This window comes from Eimeria necatrix, genomic scaffold (assembly GCF_000499385.1).
Source record: "Eimeria necatrix Houghton genomic scaffold, Enh_scaff320, whole genome shotgun sequence".
NCBI lineage: Eukaryota > Apicomplexa > Conoidasida > Eucoccidiorida > Eimeriidae > Eimeria > Eimeria necatrix.
The window spans coordinates 27,501-38,071 of record NW_013653733.1 but is presented as its reverse complement, the minus strand read 5'-3'; the positions used below and the strand labels follow the sequence as shown (position 1 = coordinate 38,071).

General features: G+C 53.4%; 2 protein-coding genes across 2 annotated transcripts; one reads left to right on the top strand and one right to left on the bottom strand.

Moving 5' to 3' along the window:
* Positions 1-594: 594 nt before the first annotated feature.
* ENH_00043220 (importin subunit beta-1, putative) lies at positions 595-2,821 on the bottom strand (the record flags this gene model as incomplete). The annotated part of the gene is made up of 5 exons (XM_013580863.1): positions 595-792; positions 960-1,153; positions 1,366-1,654; positions 1,945-2,055; positions 2,564-2,821. 5 exons carry the CDS (start codon positions 2,819-2,821, stop codon positions 595-597), a joined length of 1,050 nt encoding a protein of 349 aa, XP_013436317.1.
* A 4,865-nt stretch (positions 2,822-7,686) lies between these two features.
* ENH_00043210 (hypothetical protein, conserved) lies at positions 7,687-8,961 on the top strand (the record flags this gene model as incomplete). The annotated part of the gene is made up of 1 exon (XM_013580862.1): positions 7,687-8,961. One exon carries the CDS (start codon positions 7,687-7,689, stop codon positions 8,959-8,961), a length of 1,275 nt encoding a protein of 424 aa, XP_013436316.1.
* Positions 8,962-10,571: the final 1,610 nt, after the last annotated feature.

Sequence of the window (10,571 nt, the reverse complement as noted above, 5' to 3'; positions counted from 1 at the left end):
GTTTCTCGCATTAAGTTTCACAAGACTTTGCGTTGGCCAGCCAGAATTCACAAAGAGATGAACAAACAGTCCTTGCTTTTGTGCAAAACGTTAAGGAACAATTTGCCGCCTAGCTTGATGGCTGATCACGCCGTCCATACAAATGAACAACTTGCAGATTGACACTGTTAACGAAAGCTCAACTCAGCACTTTACCAATATTCTCGAGTCCTTGTCGTTGCTGTTAGTGGTTTACAACAATGTACCTTGTGCATGCAAACAAGGCAGCTTGTGCATGCAAACAAGGCAGCTTGTGCATGCAAACAAGGCAGCTTGTGCATGCAAGCAAGGCAGCTTGTGCATGCAAACAAGGCAGCTTTGCATGCAAACAAGGCAGCTTTGCATGCAAACAAGGCAGCTTTGCATGCAAACAAGGCAGCTTTGCATGAAAACAAGGCAGCTTTGCATGCAAACAAGGCAGCTTTGCATGCAAGCAAGGCAGCTTTGCATGCAAACCAGGCAGCTTTGCATGCAAACAAGGCAGCTTTGCATGCAAACAAGGCAGCTTTGCATGCAAACAAGGCAGTTTTGCATGCATGCATCTATCTAGAGCATTCAGAAAAGGTGCAGCTGCCTCCACCCCCTGCTGCACTCCCTACGCACTGGTCCCATAGCCGGCATGTAGGCTTCCAGAAGCGAGTAATACTCTTGGGAGATTTGCACAATGCAGTCGAAGGCAGCAACTTGAACAGCACTAGGGTTTGTTGCGTCGCCGGCCTCCACGACAGAATTAATGATGTAGTCCCGTTCTTCCTGAGCAGGAAAAAAGGAAACAGTCGCAAAATGCCGCGAAGTTGAATTTTTCAAAAAGTTTATTTTTTTCAAAAAGTTGAACAAGTTGAATTTTTTTCAAAAAGTTGAATTTTTCAAAAAGTTGAAATTTCCAAACAACTCCGCTTTCCCCCAGACCTTGCATGCACCCGAAACCTTTGCTTCTGCAGCAACCCCCAGCAATCTGGCTGCAGTCGCTGCACGATTTTCCGTGCAAAAGTGTTTTCAAAAATATCTGAAGTGGAAAGCACTTTTTTGTTGAAGTTTCCTTTTGCGAAAACCAGTGCGTGGTACAAAGCACGCAACGCCGCCACCTTCAGCTGCGGATCGGGATCCTTGAGTCCTGAATGGAAAAAGAAAGCGAAAAGAAAAGACTTTTGGCGCAACTTGGAGCACTTTTGGCCAAATAATGTAAATAAATAATGCAAATAAAAGGGCAATTAAACCCAAAACAACTGCAGCAACTAAAATAAAAGTGGGACCGGCCAGTGGCGAAACGAGAGGCGAGTGACCCCGCAGTCCCAGGTGTCGTGACACCCCAGCGAAGACACCCACCAAGCAAAACTGCTGTCAACACCACATTGCATCTTTGTTCAGAAAAAACTTCCGAAGGATCTTCTCCTTCGGAGACAATGTCTGCAAGTTCTTCGCAAAGATAGGCCAGGCAGGTGAGGGCGTGGCGGCCGCAGGCCTTCAGCAGCTGCTGCTGCTGCTGCTGCTGCTGCTGGCAAGAAACTGCCTGCTGCACCATTTCCTGCAGCGCGGGCAGCAGCCCTTCGAACTCCATCGAGCGAAGTTCAATGACTCCCAACTTGGCCAAAACTTGGCAAACTGCATTGCCAACCTGAGGCGCAAAGTTCGAACTTTGCACTTAGTTTTTTCTTTTTTCTAAAACCAAAAGTTCAACTTCTAAAACCATCTTTTGCTGCTGAGGCCCCTCAGACGCAGCGCAGTCTGCTGCTTCGAACCCCCGCGCTGCAGCAGCAGCAGCGTCTGGTGAAGCGCAGCACAGTCTGCCGCTTCGAACCCCCGCGCTGCAGCAGCAGCAGCAGCAGCAGCAGCAGCAGAAAGCCAACTGCAGCACAAGTGCAGCAGCTGCTGCTGGCCTCCAACTCAGCGAAAGCCACAGCCCACCTGAATGCAGTCTGTGTGCAAAGCTGCCAGCAGCTGCTTCTTAATGTCAGCTTTCGTTTCATTCGGCAGCGCCCTCCAAGCTTCCGCAGCAGCACCATCGAGGGTCAGATCCTGCAAAAATAAAAAAGTGTTTGAATTCCATTTCCAGTTCCACTTCCGCGCCTCTCTTGGGGTGTACAGACACCTGGGAGCTGCACCGGCGGCTTGCGGACTCCGTTCCACAACGGGAACTGTGATCAGGGAAAAGTGGAACGAATGCAAAAGCCAGAGAGAACTGAAAACAATTATATATTCGCAGAGAAACTAATTTCTGGAAATTCAATTTCCAAACTTTTCAAGTTCAAAGTTTCTGCAAGATCGGATTCCACGTGCTGCTGCGTGCAGGCGTTTCGCCGCCGTTTTCGCATTTTCGCACTTCCGCAAGTGCGCAAAAGATGAAACTTTTCACGAAACTGATTTTAATTAATTAATTCTCGGTTTGCAGACTGCCGGAGTGTCTGTACACCGAGTCTGGCGAGGCTTTCGTCGAGGATCGCGTCCTCGGCGTGCAACTCGCCGGGGTGTCTGTACACCGCGTGCGCAGCAGCCTGCGGCTGCTCCCGGGAAGAAAAAAACTGACCTTGGCACTAATGGAGTTTTTGAAAGTAACTGCAGCAATTTGCTTCGCAATGAGGAGGTCTTCGGGGCTTCCGGGGGCCCCCTGGGGCCCCGGGAGGGGCTGATCGAGGGCTATCAGCGCAGCCATTGAGCCCACGAACTGCCCCAAGTCCGTTTGTCTTGCTGCTGTTAGCTGCTGCTCTGCTGCTTGGCGCACAGAAGGCCTGGGGTCCAGCGTGGCCAGCAGCAGCTGCTGCAGCACCGCCATTTGTTCCGCCATTTTGCTTCGGAGCCGCAGCAGCAGCTGTGGGCAAAGAGGAGGCCCCTCCGGGCTGCTGCTGCGCCGCTGCTGCTCCTGGCGCCGTGTCTGCTGCTGCTGCTGGTGCTGCTGCTGCTGCTGCTGCTGCAGCAGGGCCACCGCAGCCTTTCAGCGCTGTGCCTGGCGAGGGGGAAATCCAAGTCTAGGGCTTCATGCGGAGGACCCCAGAAGCACTCCGTGCGGCTTCGCCGCTGCTGCTGAGCAGCAGCAGCAGCAGCAGCAGCGGGAGCCGCTGCTGAGCTTCTCGGGATTCAGCAGCTGCTGCTGCTGCTCCCCCAGGGTGCTGCTGCTGCGTTCTCTGCTGCTCACGGGGGGCAGCAAGGCGAGGAGGGCCAGCAAGCGGGGCAGGCAGCGCCTGCTGCTGTTGCTGCTGCAGTTGTTGCTGCTGCTTGCGAGCCCGGAGTGCAGAAAGAGCAGCGGCAGTGGGCAGCAGCAGCAGCAGCAGCAGCAGCCCCGCGATGAGGCCACCCGGAGCAGCAGCTGCTGCAGCTGCTGCAGCAACGGCACCAGCTCAAGAACCGCGCAGCCAACTCAGCAGCTGGCGTGACAAAGCAGTCCTCTTTGCCTCTGCAGAAATATTTGCGCGCAGCAAATTAACTCGGCCAGTCAGCCGCTATTGCTGCTGCTTCTGCTGCTGCTGCTGCCCCAGACCCGAGGCTTCATAGACACGGGAGAGTCACTCTAAGAGGCCCTGGCTGTGACAAACTAAATTCAATTGCCTTTCCGCGCCCTTTGAGCCACTCTTGCTGCATCTGCTGCAGTTCAGCCTGGTGCGCCCTAATCATAGCAGCTGCTGCAGCGGCTGCAGCAGCTGCTGCGGCCGCTGCTGCTCTGTACCCAACAGCAGCCGCAGCAGCAACGCCGCTGCTGCTGCTGCAGCACAACCCCTCGCTCCAAGCCCTCTATATATTCTTTAAAAGATGAAATACCCTTTTTATAATGCGGGGGGAAAACTGAGAAAGGCCGCTCTTGTTCTTATTTCCCGAAGCATACACCCCGCCCCACATGCCCCCCCGTGTCTATGCACGAGCCCCCGCAGCCCTCATTGCGGAGGCCAGCTGAGCGGCCTTCGCCTCAAATTTAGTTTTATTTTTTCCAAAATTTAAAATAAAAACAATTCCTTTTTTGCAGACTGCCGCTGGCCTCGCGTGCGGCCTCCAGGGCTGCAGCAGCTCGAGCGCTAGCCTGTGCAGCTCTTGTTGCAAGACAGCACGCAGCTCCAGATCTTGGGGCCTGGAGTCTTTTCTCTTTCTGAGATTCTCCTGAAGTTCAACTTCAGTGAAATTCTTCTTTTTTGAGGCTTCAGTGTTTACCTGGCTGCGGCTGCGGCCTCGCGCCGGAGCTCTCTGCAGCAATTTGCATCAGCCAGCAGCAGACCGCGCGCGGGCTGCTGCTGCTGCAGCAGCTGCTGCAGCGTTTTTGACCAAGTTTGGCCCGGAGCTGTGAGGCTTCACTTCTAAAAAAGGCCTCAGATATTCTTCTGAAGCTTTGAAACTTTTCCTGAGGCTGTTGACTCTGCATGCGCGAGGCGCTGGGGGCTCTGGGCTGTTGCTGCTCGCTGCAGATAAAAATATAGTTTTGCAAACAAGCTTTTAGGGAAAGATTGACAAACTGTGGCAGCCAGAGCCAGTCTAGAAGACTTCAACTTCTCCTGGACTTGTATCAAAGTCCGATTCAGCCTTCTGCCTCACCCCTTTGCGTAAAATTGCACTAAGTGCTACAGTACTGAGGCACAAGGCACTAAGAAGTTGTTTGCTGTGGAGTCTATGGACTTCAACGGAAACTAAAGCTTCTAAAGGATGTTCATGTTTGCACTTTTCTGCATTGGAAAGCTCCTGTGCACATTCAGATTAGTTGCAAAAGCCTTCCAAATTGCAAAACTGTGTTAGTGCAGAACACTGGAACGGTGAAATGAAACTTCTTACGGGAAGCATAGCATTCAACATTAAGTGGAAACCACTTTGAGTTCACATCTAAATTGAGAATGAAAAGGATCTTGAGAAGATTATGATAATTAGACGGAAATGCAAAATCCACAATTGGAATCCTGGGTCACAAAGCACACTGTGGAAGGCCTGCACAGCCGCAGCAGTCACTTCCGTTTATCAAAGATCTTCAAACTTTCTAATTTAAAATATTTAATTCCATCAAATGCCTTGGCAGCATGAAGACTGTGTGGCGGTTTTAGCTTCTAAGTAGCAAACATTCTTACAAAGTGCGTATGAGGTAATGTAGCAGTGATGGACGCAAAGAAGTTAACACCTCCGGATAATGCGGAACACAAAATGTTTCAATCTAAGTCCACAAATATCCTTAAGGGATTCTGAAAAACGAAGATCTCAAGCAGAGTTAGCCGCAAACATGCACTGACACGGAACAGCAAAATATTGCTTGGCGCGGGACAAACGCAGGTGATCGAACCACGGAGCCGCGAGACATACAATGAATAAACAAAATAATAAATAAGAACATAATAAGGATTGATAGGAGAAGAGAGGCTGTTCGAAACTGAAGAGGAATGGAAATCGAGAGAATGTCTCAGAATGAAGAAGCCTGTGACCCGCGTTTTCAACTTTTGTGCCTTTGTCCAACTCAGTGCAAGTTTTAAATCCTTTGTCGAACTCAGTGCAAGTTTTAAGTCCTTTATTGTTAGACCAGAAAAGGCTGCAGTTGGTGAAGTTTGTCCAGCCCTTTTCACACTCGAAGCCCCGTAGACCCCTGGCTGATATTCTACAGCCCTACACCATTAATTAATGCTCCCAAGACCTATTAATTAACTGCTTTATAATTAGAATAAGCTTGAGTTGAATTAAATGAATAAAATCCCGGGAGCTGGCGAGGCCTGCACTGACACGGGAAAGCAGGCTGCTCTAACCCCCAAGTTGCACAGCAGCAACAGCCTTCTGATATTCCTCTTTGGAATTTCTTGCATGAGCAACTCCATTAAAGCGTCAGAAACCTTTCTGTGACTCTGCTGCTGTTCTAAAACCATCACAGATGGGTTTTCTTTGACCACATGGTGCGTTACTTTGAGGAAACATTCCTAATAGTTTGCCCTAGTGCCCATACAACATCGAAAGTGTTTCAACTTCTTAGCCCGCAGTCCTTGGCTAAACTTCAGCTATTTTTCATTTTCTCAAGACAAAGAAGCCATGACAATTTAGATTTAATTGTTGGACTTCTTGTCGCTGCTGGAAGACCACTGGTCCACATGTCTTTCAGCATCTTTTGCAAGATCACATTTCACTTCAGAAAGGAAACAGCCACAGCTGCACAACCTTAAGCCCTTTCTGGCCGCTCCATTCGCTGCCAAATTCCCCGACCTTTCCATATCTGGCGGCAATTTTCGCCTAGGCAGAAATGTGTTAACAGTTCAGCAGCTTTTTTCAAGTTTTCGATTTTTCTGAGCACTAGACATTCTTTGTTACTAGCCCATTGCCATCACCTTGCCCCATCACTGCCAGCAAATACCCTTATTACCCTCTCTGGCATTTTTTGAATCTTTTTGTTGCTGGCTGGTGAGGCTCCACTGCAGGCTCAGCAGCCAGGCTGCTGCTTTCCGGGGCAGCAGCAGCAGCTTTCTCGGCCAGGGGGGCCTCGAATGCGTGTCTCAGAGCAAGTTCTTTGTTTGGGAATGCATGCAATTGCTAAGAAGTTTGAATATAGCTGCGATCTGCATGCAGCACTTAGCCCGCATGCAGGTCGCCTTCACCTGCAGCGCCGCTGCTAGCTGCCAGCCCCAAACTGGAGCCCCGCAGCAAATCCCCGCAGGCCTGGCCTAACTCCAGGCCATTACTTTGCGCACACATCAGCGCTGCTTTTTGTTGCGGGGGGCTCTGCTGAGCTTGCTGGGGCCCCCAAGATCGGCTGCGGGCTGCGCTGCAGGTTGCACACTGCAGCACGGCGGGCAAGAGCTGCTTACGCCGCGATTCACAGGCTCTGCTGAGGCCTTAGAGGTCATTAAAACTTCATTCGAATAGTTGAAGTGACACAGATGTACTGGAATCCCCAGGCCGTGGCTGCAGCTGCAGCTGCAGCTGCAGCTCGCTGCTTCCTGTCTTGCAGCGCGCCGCAGCACCGCCGCGCTGCTGCTGCACGAACCCCCCGCTGCAGGGGAGCTGTTTCTAACGGTGTCTAGTTGCAATTATAGCATCAAAATAGGCCATAGTGTCACAGTCTCTGCAATAAAGAAGAATCTGCAGTTAAAACGCGGCTGCTGGAAGCCCCCAGCAGCCCGTAGTTGAACGGCGCGGTGGCGGGCTGCGCGCAGCGCCTCACGGGGCAGAAACACCACTTTTCTGAGGATCCGCGCCACTGAAAAGGACCTAAAATGGAATTAAAAAGGGAATTTCAGAAAAAGATTTTGTCCTTTGGGGTGAGCGAAAAGTCAGCGCGCGCACGGCAGCCGTGGCTGCGGTGGGCACAGCTGAGAGGCGGCGTCGGGGCGCTCGGGCGCGAAAGCTCGGCTGGACTTCTCTCGCCACTCCTTTCCGCGAGAAATTGATTTTGTTTTTGAATTGCAAAGAAAGATTGGGCGCTGGAAGCAGCAGAAAGCGCAGAAGCAGCAGCCAGGCAGCAGCTCGAGCGGGCGGCGCAGCAGCACAGATCCGCAGCCGAGTTGCTGTTGCGAGCGCCTGGCTGTGTCCGTGGAGATACAGCTCGCGAATTCTTTTTAATTTCCTTTAAATGGATTTTGTGGCAGCTTTTATTGTTGCTTTTTGAGCATTTCGTGCAAACTCGGGAGCCCCGCTGCGCCGGCGACTCCGGACTCGCTCACTCTGTCTTGTCAGCAGTTGCTGTTTGCTTCGGAGTCCGCGGCCTCGAGGATGCAGCGCTGCTGCAGCATTTTGCTTTTGCTGCTGCTGCTGGGAGTCCTTTCTTGCTGCAGCTTTGCTGCTGCAGTGACTCACTACAAAGTGGCGGAGGACGGCACGGTGGCGGTGGCGGTGGAGCAGCAGCGCGGCGCTGCTGCTGCTGCTGGCAGCAGCAGCAGCAGCAGCGACGCAGCGCTTCTCGGGCAGCACTTAACCATTGAAATCCCCGGAAATAAAGGTTTGCTGCGGCTGCTGCTCGGCTGCACTTTGCTGCTGGCCTTCTACGCCTATGCTGCAGCAAAAGTCTACCCCAAGTTCGCCTCCACTTACCAAAAGCTCGTCATGAAGGCCGAGGACTTCGGCGACGCCGTCTTCGGCGTCGAGCCCAAGACCAAGCTCCAGCACATCCTCGACCGGTCAGTCCGGGGCCCCACACTTCTGCTGCTGCTGCTGCTGCTGCTGCTGCTGCTGCTGCTGCTGCTGCTGCTGCTGCTGCTGCTGCGACCAGCAGCGGCGCCTGCGCCGCAAACCGCTGCTGCTGCTGCCGCTGCTGCTGCTGCTGCTGCTGTTGCTGCTGCTGCTGCGCCCAACGGCCCTTGCACCCACCACAACTGCTGCTGCTGCTGCTGCTGCTGCTGCTGCTGCTGCTGCTGCTGCTGCATGCAGGCTCGAGAGGTACGGAGAAGACAACCCGGTGGAGCTCCTCAGCCTTATGGGTATTTTTGCATTGGGCCTCTCTTTGCTCCTCAGTGGAGTTCGCGCAATGAAGCGCGGCAAAAAAATCCGACTTGTGGGAGTCTAAGCCATTTCAGGGGCCCCTGGGGGCCCCTGGGGGCCCCCGGGGGCCTCTGGGGGCCCCCGGGGGCCCCGGAGGGCCTCTGGGGGCCCCCGGGGGCCCCCGGGGGCCCGCGGAGGCATTTGGGGGCCCCCGGGGGCCCCTGGGGGCCCCCCGCAGGGCTCCGGGGGCCCCCGGGGGCCCCCGGGGCCCCTGTGGGGCCCATAAGACCCCCAGCGCTTGAGCAGCTACTGGGAAGGGGTTTTTCTTTTAGGGGGCCCCTAAGGGCTGGCAAGGCCCCCCTGGGGGGCCCCCGGGGGCCCCTGGAGGCCCCCAGAATTGCATTTTGCGACCGTCTCGTGTTTGAGGACCCTAGGGGCCCCCCAGGGGTCAAGGGGCCCCTTAGGGGTCAAGGGGCCCCCAGGGGTCAAGGGGCCCCCAGGGGTCAAGGGGCCCCCCAGGGGTCAAGGGGCCCCCCCGGGGCCCCCGTGTCTGACCTCTTGTGCATTTAATTTGCTTCTTTTGCTGCTGAGCGGCGAAGGCAAGGAGAAGGCGTTGCTGAACCCTCAGGGTCTTCGTGGGGGCCCCGGGGGGGCCCCCAGGGGCCCGGGGGCCCCCCAGGGGGGCCCCCTGGGAGGCCCCTGGGGGGCCCCTGGGGGGCCCCTGGGGGGCCCCCTGGGGGCCCCCTGGGGGCCCCCGGGACAGTTAAGGTATCGGCAGCGCGAAATAAAGTTTAGTGGTTTGTTTTGAGTGGCTGCGGCGGCTTTGCTGCAGCAGCAAAATTGTGGAAGCGTTCTTCATGTGCTTTGTTTAGATAAGAGCTGCGCGTTGCTGCTGCTGCTGCTGCAGCAGCAGCAGCAGCAGCAGCAGCAGCAGCCGGAGCCTTTGAGGTGCGCTGCACTGCTCGGTGGCTTGTCTGCTCGTTTGAATTGTTTGCTGCTGAGGGCCGCTGGCAGCTGCAGCCGCTGCTGCAGCAGCAGCTGCAGCTGCTGCTGCAGCAGCAGCAGCAGCAGCAGCGGCTGCAGCAGCAAATTCCTGGAGGCACTTTCGAAATGAAATGCCCTCCAACTTGCGCGGTAATTCTTTTTCTTCTTGGCTCAGTTGGGAGTCTTTGCAGCTTTTTATTTAAATTTGTTTTGCAGCTTTTTATTTAAATTAATTTTGCAGCTTTTTAAATTAATTTTTCAGCTTTTTATTTTAAATTAAATTTGCAGTTTATTCCATTTAGAAAGTATTCTTCAAGTGGCGGCTTTGGGGGCTGTTAGCTGGTGGCGGGGCGAACTCATATGGCCAGCTAGTCGCTAATTTAGGGTTTAGGGTTTGACCTGCTGCAGCTGCTGCAGCCGCTGCAGCAGCAGGAAGGGGTGGAACTAAGTCCGAATTAGACTTTGCAATAAATGAAATGAACTTTCACTTTTGGCTTTTGCCTTTTTCGTTTTCTTTCGTCTCTGGTGTCTGTACGTACACACCAGCACAGGCTCCCGAGGCTGCGCCGCGGACTACGCAAACCCTAAACCCTAAACCCTAAACCCTAAGCCCTAAGCCCTAAACCCTAAACCCTGAGCAGGTAAAGCCCGAGAATTAGTGTTTAATGCTCTTTTTTGTTCTTGTTGCAGCTTATTTATCCGCAGCTTCCCATCGTTTGTGTTGCCAGCCAAACTCGAAAGCTCTGTCGAACTGGGAAGACACCAGTGCTTAGTTGCTGCAGCAGCTCTGCTGCTGCTGCGGATGAACATTTCAAATGAAATTTAAATTAAATGTTTTCTTTTTTGCGGAATATTTTAACGCGTGTCGTGTTTTGAGCTGTCTAGACACCGCAGCTAGGCCGAAACCTGTTGGGCGCCCTTGCGAGGATCAGATTTCGGAAACTTGAACTGACGGGAAAGCACTCTAAAAAAACGCACAAACGCCCCATTTAATACTTCAATAATTAGAAACTTGAAATTAATTTACATTTTGCTTTTATTCTGCGCATTTCCGGACAATATTACCCGAGATCGCAGCAAAAACATGCCAGCATGGGGGCCCCCCTTCCTGCAGCACAGCAGCAGGGGGCCCCCAGTCGGCGCTGCCTCGCGGCAAAGAGTTGAGCCCAAGGAGTTCTTTGAGCTTCTTAACTTTT